Here is a 15,048-nt window from a genome sequence, read left to right on the forward strand (position 1 = left end):
CCTGGAGCGCAGCCTACAGGTTACACAGGCCAGACAAGTGTTTGCTAGTCTGCGTTGTGAACACCCCACTAGTCAGAGACGCTCTAGGGTAACAAATATGGCTCAGTACATACCACAGCTGATTACCCAGTCGAGGGCACAACTCCCAGAAAGGTTTCGTCAGCCAACCCCCACCCAGCCCCCTCGCTTGGCACAGCAAGGCCAGACTCCGGGCCGTCACCCCTCCAGAAATTATAAGGGGCGAAGGGGTAAACAATGACTGTAACACTCCCGCAGTTGGGTGCTTCACCAGCCAGTAGCCCAGAAGTTGGGAAGCACTTACGTCAGACCCCTGGGTTGTATCAACCCTATCACAGGGCTACAACGCCAGGAGGTGTGGGATCTCCTGAAGAAGAGGGCCATCGAGCAATTAGGCAGCGCTTTACAGAACAGTGGATTCTATTCCACTTATTTTATTATCGCAAAGAAAGACGGTGGATTTCGCCCCATACTGGATTTAAGACCTCTGGACACATACCACAAGGTTTTCAAGTTGCACATGTTACGTACAGTGGACGTGCTGCAAGGCATCAGGCAGAACGATTGGTTTACAACCATCAGCCTGAAAGACGCATATTTTCATGCTCCAAACGTGCCCCAACACAGGCAATCCCTCCATTTCGCCTTTAAGGGAAGGGCTTACTAATTTTGTGTGCTGCAGTTCGAGATTTCACTGGTGCCAAGTGTCTTCACCAGGTGTGTAGCAGTGGCCCCATTACAGGCCAGGGGGATTTGAATTTTCCCATACCTGGAAGACTGATTGATCTGTTTCCAGTCAAGGGTAGATGCCCCCAGAGAATCAGCATTGCTGGTGTCCCAGGTTACCAAGCTAGGGCTTACAGCGAATTATGGAAAGAGCTCTCTGATGCCCAGTCAGCAAAGAGTGTTTATTGGCATCCAGTTGGACTCACGGTTGATGGCTACCCCCTCTCAATGGCGAGTCAACAACATCCTCCAGCTCATCAGTCACTTCAGAAGAGGCAGGGCTCTGGTCCTCAAGGCATTTCTGAGACTGCTACGTTTTCTCACAGCAGCCTCATCGGTGGTCCCTTTGGGCCTTCTGTCATTACAGCCTCTCCAGATCTGGCTGAACGATCTCGGCTTGCATCCCACTCAACACAGACACAAGCTGGTCACAGTCACTGCCAGTTGCCTAAGGTGCCTATGCCCATGGAGGAGGAGAGCATATTTTACCCAGGGGGTTACCGTAGGCTGGCACAGCCCCCACCCTGGCGAATGGAAGCTGCACCCTGAATTAGTACAAGCGATCTGGCATAGATATGGCTGGGCAGAGGTGGACCTTTTCACCTCACTGTCAATGACACACTGTCCCCTTTGGTTTTCACAGGGGGAACCAACCAGGAAGGCCCCTTGGACCAAGATGCGCTGGCCCATGCATGGCCAAATCGACCGCTCTATGCTTCCCTTCACTACCCTTGATACTGCCCTCCCTAGACAGGATCCTCAGGGGCAATCACAAGGTGCTACTAGTAGCCCCGAAATGGCTAGGGAGGGTGTGGTTCCCACTATTACACATATTACTGTACAGGGAGCCTTGGTGCCTCCCTGTGAGGAGGGATCTCCTATCACAGCTGGATGGTCAAATCTGGCACCCGAACCCATCCCGGCTGCAACTTTGGGTCTGGCCTCTGAAGGGTCAGAACTATTACTAAGGCTGTGTGATCCAGCAGTTGTTCAGACCATCCACAACTCCCATGCACCTTCCACCAATGCATTGTACACTAACAGATGGAAGCTGTTTTCTGAGTGGTGCCAGGCACAAAATCAGCAACCAACACGCTGTCCCATACCAATATTCCTCAGCTTTCTCCAGTCCTGTCATGATTGAGGCCTTGCAGCCTCGACCATCAAGGTATACATAGCTGCCATCTCAGCCATGTGTAATAGAGTAGGTGGCGTGACGATTGGGTCCCACACTTTCCTTAAAGGTGTTCAACATCTGAGACCTCATTGACAAAACCAAGTTCCCTCTTGGGATTTGCCTCTCGTATTAGAGGCACTGTCTCAGCCTCCATTTGAACCTCTAGAGAGGTCAGAATTGAGGTGGCTGTCTACGAAAACAGCTTTCCTCTTAGCCATGGCATCGGCTAGACGAGTAGGTGAGTTGCAAGCCTTATCCGTAAGCCAAGAGTGCCTACATTGGAGTTCTGGGAACATAGGCGAGGCCACGCTTTGTCCAAGCAGCGTCTGTCAAAATGGATTATAGAGGGTATCGTTTATGCCTGTAAGGGCAGGGGCCTGTGGATCCCTCCTCAGGTTCGAGGTCACTCGACTAGGAGTGTGTCTACTTCATGGGTAGCCCTACGAGGGGTCCCTCTTTCAGATATTTGTGCAGCTGCATCATGGGCATCAACCTGCACATTTTCAAGATTTTATAGGGTGAATGTGATCTCGCACAACCCAGTTGCTACAGCCATTTTTTCCCCGGCTTCACAGCCATTGTCAAGGGACACGTAGAACTTCCTCGTGACCTTGTTGGTATTAGTCATCCAGGTGCTGAAAGCAGGTCAGTAGAAATTAAATAGAACGATGGTTACTTATGTGACCACAGTTCTATGAATTTTGGATGACCGCCAGAGCTTGGCAGTTACTTGAAAGATTCTCGGGAAGATTGCCAAAAGGTCGTTTCCTGAGTGAACGTGCCTTTAGTACTGGGGCAAAAGGCACACGTCACCCAGGTCACAGGTGACTTTGTTGATATAAACACTCGACCTGCACGTACACGTGATGGACATCCAGGTGCTGAAAGCACCACCTCTGGTGGTCATCTGAAATTCATAGAACCGTGGTTACATACGTAACCATCGTTTTACATTGTGATACACTCCTAACAACATATAAGTGCTAAAAAGATGGAATGGAATTCCTCTGGCGGAGCAGCCTCAACGCGCACCCAGATGCAATGGCCCGTTCATCGCTGCTTGTAGCTTTAATTATTATCATTATTATTATTATTATTATTATTATTAGTGCCTGAGCACCGAAGGTGCTGCACCTCTGGTGCAAACTGGAGGGCGCATGCACCGGAGGTGCAGGGCCCTATTGTTTTCCCCATGTTTATTATTATTAGGGCCCGCGCACCGCTGGTGCGAAGCCCTATTGTATCTGCTCCATTTATTAGGGCCCGAGCACTGAAGGTGCCGCACCTCCGGTGCAAACCAAAGGGCCTATGCACTGGAGGTGCAGGACCCTATTGTTTTCGGCATGTTTATTTATTAGGGCCCGAGCACCGATGGTGTGATACCCTATTGGATCTGCTTTGTTTATTCTTCTTCTTTTCTCAAATGAATTGCATTTTTGAGGGCCTAAATATACCCGGAAACTCACAGAACTTTACACATGTGCCAGAACCGGTGAAAATTTACATCTGATAGGGGTTCCAGAATTGAGTGTGCCAAAATGGCTCGATAGCGTCATCTACAAAATTTCACCAATGTGCACCTTGCGCTACGTTTCACCTACGTTTCACCTATGAAAATCGGTAAACGTGTGCCAATACGTACAAAAAAGTCTCTTGAACCCATGCCCTAAACTGAACAGGAAGTCAGCCATTTTGATTTTTCTCTTCATTGTTTGCTGTGTTTGCCATTTCCAGGCCTCGTACTTTAATGAACACCTCCTTGAGCTTTCATCAGATCGGCATCATATTTTGTCAGTCTCATCTAAAGGCATAGACGATGCTAAAATGTGAAGCTTTTGAGTTTTGGCTGCACGGCGTGGGCGTGGCTGTCTCACAAATTTCGATGTTTCACCATGAAAAAGGAAGTTGTTATAATTCAAACAGAGAATGTCCAATCTGCTCCAAACTTCACATGCTTGATAAAAGTCCCTGCCTGAAGACATCTACATGCCAATATTCAGTTATAGTCATAGCGCCACCTGCTGGCAACAGGAAATGATACATTTTACATAATGATACACTCCTAACAACATCTAAGTGTCATAAAGTGCTAAATATAAATCTACAACCATATAAATCTAGAAAATAGAATGGCGTTCCCCTGGCAGAGCAGCCCCTGGGTGTGAGGGCCCATTTATTGCTGCTTCCAGCTTTTATTTAAACCTTGTATTTATTGTCTGAGTTAGCGCTTTTTGACAAGCCTCGTTCCAATCTGCCTTGTCAATGTCTTTTTGTATATCCATTTTCCAAGCATTTTATTTGTCTAGCGTTGATTCAGTGCTATATTTAACCATTATGCTATAATATCTAAATACGTGTCCTTTCCCTTCTAAATTCCCAAGAGTTATTTCCTCTAATTTTGAGAAAGGTGGTGTACATGTTAATATTTTGATGACATGTAGCTTTTTAACTGTAAATATTTGAATAAATGTTTTTGGGAATTAGGTATCTCTGACATCATTGGTCAAAAGAAAGTAAAACTGCATCTTCATAAAGATTTATAATTTTCAGAATGCCGAATATTCCATGACTCCATCTTTCTTGGAGGATTTTTATTCAAAAAAAGTGTTTGAAGGTGGGAAAAGGGTGGTGGAGTGAGGTGCTCAGCAGTTGGTGTCTTCCTTGTTGGTGTATGTGGCGTGGTGTGGTCTCCCAGGGGGGTTGAGGCCTTTTCTGGAGGTCTGGGAGCTCTGGGGAGAGAGCCAGGGAGGGTGGTCTTCCTCTGAGGCGGTATCTTCTGTGGAAAGCAGAGAGAGATGCATTAGTAGAGGAAGGCCCTTTTCATATGCTCCCGTCGGCTGCTGGATGGTGGAGAGCTGCCGCGCGGATCATTAGCCTCCAGTCGTGTGTGTTTCTGTGGCCCTGCCTTTCAGCCACGCACTCTCAGGTTGTCCAAAACATTACTGGTGCTGAAGTGGAGCTGTTCTTTCAGCACCATGGTGGCTGTTGCAGGCGGAGCGCTTTTCCTCTTTTGTGCTCGGGCCGCCAGCCTGCCATCACACCCCAAATGGGAGTAAATTGAGAGAATTCAGGCAAATCACCTACATGTTTGTGTGCAGCATGCCAGACTGAGATTGTTTTTAAGAAAAGTATTTTATTTTACTTAATATCGAAGGAGTATAGATACAGAGTTAATGGTAGATCTGGAACAGACTCCTGTTCAATGCCTATCCAAGCTGGGGGTGCTGGTGTATAGAAATATGACGCCGAGGTATGTATATGTATATATTTGTGTGTGTGTGTGTGTATATATATATATATATATATATATATATATATATATATATATATATATGTATATATATATATATATATATATATATATATATGTATATATATATATATATATATATATATATATATGTATATATGTATATATATATATATATATATATATATATATATATATATATATAATGTTTGAAGCCCTCCCCTCTCATAAGGTAGATGTAATAGCTTAAGGCAAAGCCTGGCTTTCTTGTCATTCTAGATAAATTGACCAAATAGTTTAAGTTTGTCGTAAAATATGTTTGGTAGTGGTGGTGGGAGTGCTTGAAAATAATATAGTAGTTTAAGTAGAATAGTCATTTTTATTATATTTATTCGTCTGACGATGGATATAGGCAAGTTGGCCCAGCTATTAAATGCTTCAGTTATTCTCAGGGGGTTGTAATTTGCTGGGATTATTTCATTGAGATAGGGGGTGATTTTGACACCCAAGTACCTGAAATCTTCAGTAGTTGTCATAAATGGAATATTTACTATGGGACTTTGTCTTTCTTCCTTATTAAGAAACATTAATGCTGATTTGGAATTATTGATTTTATATCCAGAAAACTCCCCAAAATTTTGAATTAATCTCATCAAGTTGGAAATACTAGTTTTTACATATGTCAGGATGCATATACCTGACATATGCATCAGGTATATGCCCCTCCCCAGTTGTGATGCCTCATTATCCTGTATGCGTTCTCACTGCCATGGCTAGGGGTTCAATTGCTAACACAAATAGCAGTGGAGACAAATGGCAACCCTGATGGGTGGATCGCTGTGAACTAAATGGTTTGAGATGGTTTAATTAGTTAGGGTCTTTCTTTGTGTATCATAATCAAATCCATTTGAGAAAGGTTTCGCCTAATACGAATCTTGGGAGTACTTCTAAACTGTAATTCCATTCTATCCTATTGAAGTACTACTGAAGTTATCCTACTGATAACATTGCTGTGTCTTTTGTATTATGCCTCTCATGGTGTATTTTCAAGACTCTTCTAATGTTGTGATAACCTTGTCTTTTTTTGCACAAAACCCTACTGATCATCAATAATCAGCTGAGGAAGTTATTTATCCAATCTTCTAGATAGTGCTTTACAAAGTATTTTTGTATCACATCCCATTAAACTAATTGGTCTGTAACACAAGCATTCAGCTCGGGGTTTGTTTGGTTTTAATATTAAAGATATTATAGCTAATCTTAATGAGTCCGGGAGCGTACCTTCAATAAACGATTCTTCATACATGTCAAGAAGTCGCCTTTAAAATTGTCTTTTAAATGTTTTGTAAAACTCTATTGGTAACCCATCCGGTCAGGGTGCTTTACATTAATGTCTCTTATAGGCGTGCAAAGGTCTTCTGTTGTTAAAGGAGTCATTTCATGATTTTTCTTTTTTTTTTCTTTTGTTTGTGCATGTATAAGCTATGCAAAGTCCCAAAGCTCATAGTCTCCCCCAAAGGGATTTATTCTATCAAACAGAGAACACTACTCCAGACCTGCCCAAAACACATCGTTCAAAGTCCAGATTTACTTCCATAATTCCCCTACGTCATGGAGTGCACTATCAGCATAATCCCACTCAAAGGCATGTGTGAAGAAAGAAGGCGAGGCTTCAGTGAATTCAGGCACCATGTCATGGAGACGTTGTGTGTTTCAGTGGGAAAGCAAAACCCCTTTGTTTAGCCTTCTGAAAAATGACAAAATTAGGAATCAGTGGTTACTGTTTATTTATAACGCTGTTCCTAAGAATACAACCCAAAAGTTTGCTTGTGCACAGCACATTTTATAGAGGACAACTTCCTGAACCTGGGAGAGTACAACACAGGCTACACACAAAGGCTATTCCTGAAAATTGGAGCAATTCCTACTTTGCTCAGACAATCTTGTGCTTCTGAATCAGAACCTGTAAGTGTTTTTGATTATTTTATGAAGTATCTGCTATTGACTGTTCAAATGTGGAGTTTTGTGTGGTGGCTCAGTTTTAGACCTCTGTTAACATGCTAGCTAAAGTTTGCTAAGTTGCCTCAGTTTTTTAAGTGTTTGTTTTTATGTTAGTGGTCTGACAGAGATATTGATTGTAGGTGCTGTTGTGATTGTATCTTGAAACGGGTTATATCAATCGAATCACAAGAATCTTAGCTTTCCAAAGATATCACCCAACACCCGTACTCTCTTCAAAACTCTCTTTTCTTCTCTGTCCCCCTCCCCTTCCCCTACCTCTCTCACTGCATATGACTTTCTTTTCCAACAAGGTTACATCAATCAGGAACCAGTTCTCAACCCCAGACATGCATAGACCAGCTCCTCCTCCATGTAACTCTCAACTGGCTTCCTTCTCTCCTCTCTCAGAGACTGATGTCTCAAAACTCCTCCTCTCTAGCCGTCCCACAACCTGTCCTCTTGACCCTATCCCTTCTCACCTTCTTCAGTCCATCTCTCCCACACTATTACCTGCACTCACACACATCTTTAACACATCCCTCTCTACTGGCACATACCCTACCTCATTTAAGCAGGCCCGGGTTACCCCACTGCTTAAAAAAACATCACTTAACCCTGCTGTGGTTGACAACTACAGACCTGTTTCCCTCCTCCCTTTTCTTTCAAAAATCTTTGAAAGAGCTATTTTCAATCAACTCCAATTTTCTCACACAGAACAACCTCCTGGACACCAAGCAGTCTGGCTTCAAAAGACATCACTCCACAGAGACTGCTCTGCTTTCCGTCACTGAAGCCTTACGACTAGCAAGAGCAACCTCTAGATCATCTGTCCTCATCCTACTCAACCTCTCTGCTGCTTTCGACAGCAGATCTGAATCATCAGATCCTCCTGTCAAATCTCTCCAGCCTAGACATCACCGGAACGGCTCTGCGCTGGGTGGAATTCTAACTCTCAGACTCAAGGTATTGTGGAGGGGAGGTATTTTTGAAACTCAGCAACTCACAACTGGAGTTCCTCAGGGGTTCCTCAGGGTTCTGGGTCCACTGCTCTTTTCTATCTACACTACATCTCTGGGGCAGGTGATTGAGTCTCATGGCTTCTCATACCACTGCTATGCTGATGACACCCAGCTCTATTTGTCCTTCCAGCCTGATGATCCCTCTATCTCTACACGAATCTCTGCTTGCCTGTCTGACATCTCGGTCTGGATGAGGGAACACCACTTTAAGCGCATCTTGGCAAAATCTGAGCTTCTTGTCATCCCAGCCTGCCCCTCAGTCAACCACAACCTCACTGTACAGCTCGGCTCAACCACACTCAAGCCAACCAGGACAGCCAGGAACCTTGGGGTGATTCTCGATGACAGCTTGACCTTTACAGACCACATCTCAACAACTGCACGGTCCTGTAGGTTCATCCTGTACAACATCAAGAAAATCAGACCCTACCTCACTGAACAGGCTACACAGATACCAGTCCAGGCTAGTCCACTATGTTCAAAAAACAGCTAAAGACCCACCTCTTCCGTGAACACTTAACTAACCCCTAAAACACCAACTCCACATTATCCCTTTAAAAAAAAATAAAAACTTACTCTGGCTCTTACAACTCTACTCTGCATACTTTCCTTTTCTAGAACTCAAAGATCTTGTATGGTAGCCCTACTTGTATTGTTCTCCGCTTAATATATCGCTTTGCTTGTATTTCCTAATTTGTAAATCGTTTTGGATAAAAGCGTCTGCTAATTGAATAAATGAAATGTAAAATGTAATATATCGCATGAGTACCTATGTACACACAGAAGCTGTGTACATTGCATAGAGGAGTTTACATTTTTTACAATTTAAGAGAGTTACAAAATATAAACTTACCACTGTGGAAGGTTCTGCTCAAGTTGTGCATGCAAAGTTGATTCTGCTTGATCATCCGCATTTTCTGAATTTGACTTGGGCTTGAACTGATATAGTAAAACCAATGGCATGTTGCTTAGGAGCTTAGAATTGCTTTAGTAGCCTTAGAGGCTAAAGCTAACCCAAGGGGCATTACATTTCGACTCATGCTTGAGACTTTTGGCCAATCACAATGCAACAGGTCAGCTGACCAATCAGAACACTCTGGGTTTTTCTGAAGGAAGGGCTTTGGAGAAATCGGAGCGGTTCAGGCAGCCTGGGAATAAATCTACTGCAATAATGTACATTATTTGACAAATAATGCATTTTTTTTAATATTAAGGCATGTTAACCTATTTTATTACACCCAATAAACAGAATAATTAATATATAAAAATGAATAAAAATCATGATATGGCTCATTTAATGGTGAATTTTGAGTGTTCTGTAGGACTTGCAGTTCTTGAGCTGTCAGACCAAATGTAAAGGCTTCTGCTACAGCGCCATAGTTTGGCTGACTGGATCCATCTTGCTTGCCTGAGTAGCGGGAATGTTTATTATCATTAAAGAAAACTATCAGTGAAAAAACATTTTTGCTAACTGAATTAAAAATAAAAATGTGTTTCCAAATAAATGAAAACTAAACTGCAGCTAGAAGGTCCACCTGCAATACGAACTAAAACGAAATAGAATTTCTGAGAATATAACTTTCATTTTCGTATTTTAAATGTTGGGTGGTCTGACTGAACAGAGGTTGAACAGGGTGGATCCATCAATGTTGCCGAATTATAAAAATGACCAATAGATGGCAGAGTAACGTGTATTAGAGCTCTGTGGCACAGCAGCAATTTAGTCACAGTGGAGCATTATGGTGAAATTAATAGTTAGGACAACACAGAGCCCAATTTGGGATTTTTTTTTTCAGTACGATTACCATGATACTAAAACTAAATACAAGCTAAAAGTAATGATTTTCGAAAGATAAAAACATAATCAAAACTTTTTATGCACCAGTAAAACTAACTGAAATGAAACTGAAATTGAAACCCAAAATACAAAATGAAATAAACGTAAAAACTAGAAATATTTTAAAAATTATAATAACCCTGGTAGCAGGAGGGAGCGGCAATCTGTGGGATACAAGCACCATGTGCAGCTCGTGCTACAGGTATCTAGTTCTCAGCAAATTGTATAGAGCACTAAAGCAACCATAGATGAACATATTATCTTATTACAATCAAAATCAGTGCCTGAGTTCTGCAAAGGCATGTTTGGTTCATTGATGCACTCCCTCTGGGGGAGAAAATGATCATGTAGGACAACACAGATGATGATACAGATTTGTGATGCAGTGAGGTCAAACTAACATGTAAGCAAAAAATGAGTTACAGCTGTTTGAGTTAAACTTAACATGTTTTTGATAATTACTGAATTTCACACTCTCCCGTGTAATTTGCCCCCAAGTTTGTGAAGATTGATAAAAAAGCCTAGGATTATTTCACCAAAGTCAATGTTTTCCATTAATTAACTAGGCTGTGATGGCCCGCCATAGTATAATCTGTCCCGCCACAGTTTAGTAATGAACTGAAAATATTTTTACACTTCTCCTAATAACATAAAAAGATCTCTGTTTTGCGCCGTTGTTTCAGCAAAGCATCTCTCACTCCAAGTCAGACAGACCATTCCCCTCGTTCAGTCAGACCGCTCTCCTCCCCTCCCTTCCACCCTGCTGCATCCAAGACACCAAGGCATTTTGAGGACACAATATCATTTGAGGTAAGTAACCTCTTAACTGTTGTTGATTAGCCTAATATGGAAAGCTACAAGTAATATATTTGTGCCTCATTATATGATCAAAATCCACATTTGATTGCAATCGGAAGTTTTTACAAACGATTTAAAGGGAGTTTGAGCAAAAAACATAGTATTAATCTCATAAATTGTCATGTGTAGCTTGATGCAAATTATAGCTATCAGTAACAGTCTAAGTAATTAAGAGTCTTGAACAGCTTTCTAAAGGACACAAGAGCAGCAATCTTTTTTGGGGGTATGTCATTTATGCACTCCCTTCACAAAATGGGGGGCGGATGAGAAGAGGTTAACTAACATTACAGTATCCACTGCAGTTATCCACTACTCCAAACACAATTTTATCATTATCAGTGTATGACAGAAAACAGATAATGTTACTCCAGAAGTTATCATTGATAACTAATGCTAGCTAAATTAGGTAACATTAACATTAGCTAACAACGTTACCTGTCATTCACCTTACTTATGTCAACTGAGTCAACTACAGCTGCTTGTTGTGTATGTATGTAACGCTAAATCTATCTAGCTACAGTTAATGTTATTACCAGCAGCTCTGACAACGTAACTATTTTCATCATCTGAGGAGAAAGATGGCTCATCATGTAATGATAGGCTATTTGTAATGTTAACATGATAAATTGTTAACATGATAAATTGCAAAATTACATGATAAATTGCATATTCTTCTTAACTACAAGAAGAATACAAACAGTGTGCTTCAATTGCACCTTTTTATTTTCATTCATTTGGCTAATTGTAGTTACCTTCTTTTTCAGGTCAAATCAGACCTTCGTAACAGGCTGTAAGGAGAGCATCTGGCTGCCTGCCTGAGGGTCTTCATCAATAGGCAGAGCCCAGAGGAATTAAACTACAAAAGGACATTAGAACTGTTTTTCTCAAAGCCCAGAAAGATTAAATGTCCAAATTCAGGGTGCAAAGTTTGCCAATACGGATGTAGGGAGAGTTGATCAATACCATGTCCTCCTTATATATTTTTATCTTCTAAAAAAATAAACCAGTTCAACACATGTTTGCTTCATTTCTTTGATATCTCAAATGTATGCACTAGTTGATTTTGAGTTTTGACCATTTGTGGACCACATTAAACTCCATCTCACTTACCATGCTTTGTGGGTGTAATTTTTTGCCATGTCATTGCCATTCATATCTATAAAACTACTGTGTTTATGATTAAACTACTTTATTTAATAAAATTACTACTAGAGCACAATATTGTTTACAAGAACACAAAGTTATTCATGAATCTAGCCTCTTTATTTTGCTCCCAAAGTGCACCATTTAACTATAAAATATACAAAACTTTCTTATGGGGGAGCTTGCCCCCAGACCCTGTTAGAGGGTCAGAGGTCCACCACAGTCTCTCAAAATCCTGTGGGAAACATTGAAAGTAGCTTTCACATATTATGCAAATTAGCAATGGAAAAAAAGAAACAAGTGAAAAAAATAATTTTGAGTGTAGGGCTTATGGTTCTTATGGTTGAGGACTTATGGTTGAGATATGGGCCCAAATGCAAATACTTGTGCTATAGTGCCACTGTTAAATCGATTGGGCCTATCTCATTTACTACCTGTTGATCAAGTTTCATGTCTGTAGGACTTATGGTTTAGTCTGCACAATACATTTCAGCTGAGAGTTGGAATAATAATAAGTAGAAGAAAAACTATAACAAAAACAATAGGGTTCCAGCACTATGTGCTTGAACCCATCAAAATTCCAACAAAAACAATAGGGTTTGGGCACTACTACATGCTTGGACCCTAAAAATCCTAACAATTCTAATTGGGTTCAAAGCCCCCCTTGAAAATCTTTAACTTTCTGGATTATTTAAACTCCTCTGAACAACAACACCCCTGTTCATTCTTGTGGTCCACAGAGGACTTGTCTTCCAGTGTGGTTTCCGAGCATCGCTCACTTTCTCATCCTCGGCTGGTCTCAGGCAGCCCTGACAGCCGCCTGTGTAAGACTCTGTCTCCAGTGGAGATTTACTATGAGACGAGGACTAACCTTAACTCTACCTATAGCTCTGTCAGGTAAAGATGATAATCTTTTGCTGCCAGCATCTTGCCTGGCATCTTTGTGTAATAGGTAATAATTCATGCTTGATTGTTAACCTAGCCCAAGTCATTCCCTGCCAAGAAGTGCATCCAATGTGGATGGCATGAGTGTTCCAGCTACACCTATACTATCTCAAAATATACCAGTCTGCATTCACGTGAGGTACAGTGTTTGATTTCTTATTATGCCCACACTCTTCACGTCTTCTACAATAATTGAATGAAGTAATTATACGTTAGTTGTGGTTACATGCATGTGATATTGAGGATGTTTATGCAGAATGAACAAGTAATGGTTACTAAAGATAGATTTAAGATAATCCTCCATCCAACACCTTTATTTATAACAGCATCTCTTTTATCTCTATCAGGTCTGATATGTCTAGTGATGTAGCATTAAAGCAGTGGGATGGAAGTCCGGATGTTGCCCGTTTTCTTCCTTTGGCATCTCTGGAGAGTTCCTCCTCGGAGCGTATGAGTTACATATACAACTCTCTTGCCCGCCGTAGCAACAGCTCTGAGGCATTGCTTGACCGCTCCAACCATCCTCAGCTAGTGGCTCCCCGAAATGGCATGCCCCCTAGAACTGGACCCTATAAGAGCTCAGAGTCCTTGACTGACGGCAAGCTGAGGCACATGTACCATGGGAGCCCAGAGAGGCAGCTAGGTGGATCTAAAGAACAAGGCCACATGCATTCATCAGTTAGCAAAGGAAGTGGGGCAAGCTATGACGAGACACTGATGGACTGTATGACCAAGCCACAAAAGAGACCAGTTCAGTCCCAGCAACACTTTTCAGTAGAGCACATATGGCCTGACCTTTCTGCTCTTCCCAAATCTCGGACCTCAACTCATTGCAATGTTTTTCCTCATTCCCAGATGCATTTAACCTCTGACACACACTCTAACAGCCCCATATTTGTACAGAGTTACGAGACTAAACCACGTCAAGTCAAAGTCACACGGACTAAGTCCTGTGGGCCCTTTACCCCTCTCCAGCAGCACAGCCTGGACCATTTACTGGTATATGCTTATGAGCCTACCAACCTTTTATCTGGCTCCACTGCTTCATCCTTTCCGAGCCTACTACCCCACCAAACAGAGATACCCAATTCCACTGTCACTTTCAGTAGCAAACCTGGACCCTTCTCCCTGCCTACCCTGGATGACTCTACCCGCAGCCTACACAAGGCCCTGGCATTAGAGGGGCTCCGGGACTGGTATCTGAGGAATGCACTGGGTTACCCAACTGCAGGCAGGGGGCAAGAGGGACTTCGCCTGCGCACCCCACCCCACCTGGTGCGCCTTCCATGGTCTGTCCCACTGGGCCCACTCTACTCACATTCACAGATCCCCCAGTCAAACTCCTTTCATGGGCACCCACTGCATGGCAGGTAAATCATGAATCTTGCTTTTTGTCTTCCTTTTTGAGAGTGTGTATGGTCATGGAAGTATCCTCTCTTTCTGTAAGGTCTGTGGAGTTCTCTCTCTACCAAGAGCGATTTACCTCCAAGGAAACCACTCAGAAGGAGGCTAGATCAGATCCCCCTGCCCCTGGAACTCTGGTATAACTGCCAGATCACACTACATTAAAAACCTACATTGTGCTATCTAAAACCATAAATGTGTATGGCAATTTTCAGAAATCAAGCTTAAGTTGTACAGTTAGGATGAAGGGTTTAATAAATATAGATTAGTCTTCGCATGAGCTTTTGTTTGCCCTACTACTTATGTATACTGCTGAAATACAGTATAATTATATTACAATTACATTGTATATGATTTGGCAAACTGTAATAAGCTTATCTTTCCATCACCTTCAGATATATTTTCATGTATATATACAGTGCCCTCCACTAATATTGGCACCCTTGGTAAATTGAGCAAAAAAGGCTGTAAAAAATTGTCTATAGTTTAACCTTTTGATCTTTTGTTTAAAAAATTCACAAAAATATTCCGCTCTCATGGATGTCAAACAATTGCAACAAAACAGGTTTATCAAAAAATATCTTTGTTAAATATAGGTGTGCAATAAATTATTGGCAACCTTTTAGTCAATAGTTTGTGCTACTTCCCTTTGCCTCTGAATCTTCTCCTA

The 15,048-nt window shown here is 42.0% G+C and overlaps 1 protein-coding gene across 1 annotated transcript; it reads left to right on the top strand.

The window, feature by feature from the left end:
* Nucleotides 1-1,420: 1,420 nt before the first annotated feature.
* ccdc120b (coiled-coil domain containing 120b) lies at nt 1,421-14,795 on the top strand. Its single transcript, XM_053652340.1, has 5 exons — nt 1,421-1,553; nt 12,770-12,926; nt 13,012-13,113; nt 13,322-14,344; nt 14,422-14,795. Exons 1-5 carry the CDS (start codon nt 1,421-1,423, stop codon nt 14,519-14,521), a joined length of 1,515 nt encoding a protein of 504 aa, XP_053508315.1. The 3' UTR covers nt 14,522-14,795.
* Nucleotides 14,796-15,048: the final 253 nt, after the last annotated feature.

Source organism: Ictalurus furcatus, chromosome 21 (assembly GCF_023375685.1).
Source record: "Ictalurus furcatus strain D&B chromosome 21, Billie_1.0, whole genome shotgun sequence".
NCBI classification, from domain to species: Eukaryota; Metazoa; Chordata; class Actinopteri; order Siluriformes; family Ictaluridae; genus Ictalurus; species Ictalurus furcatus.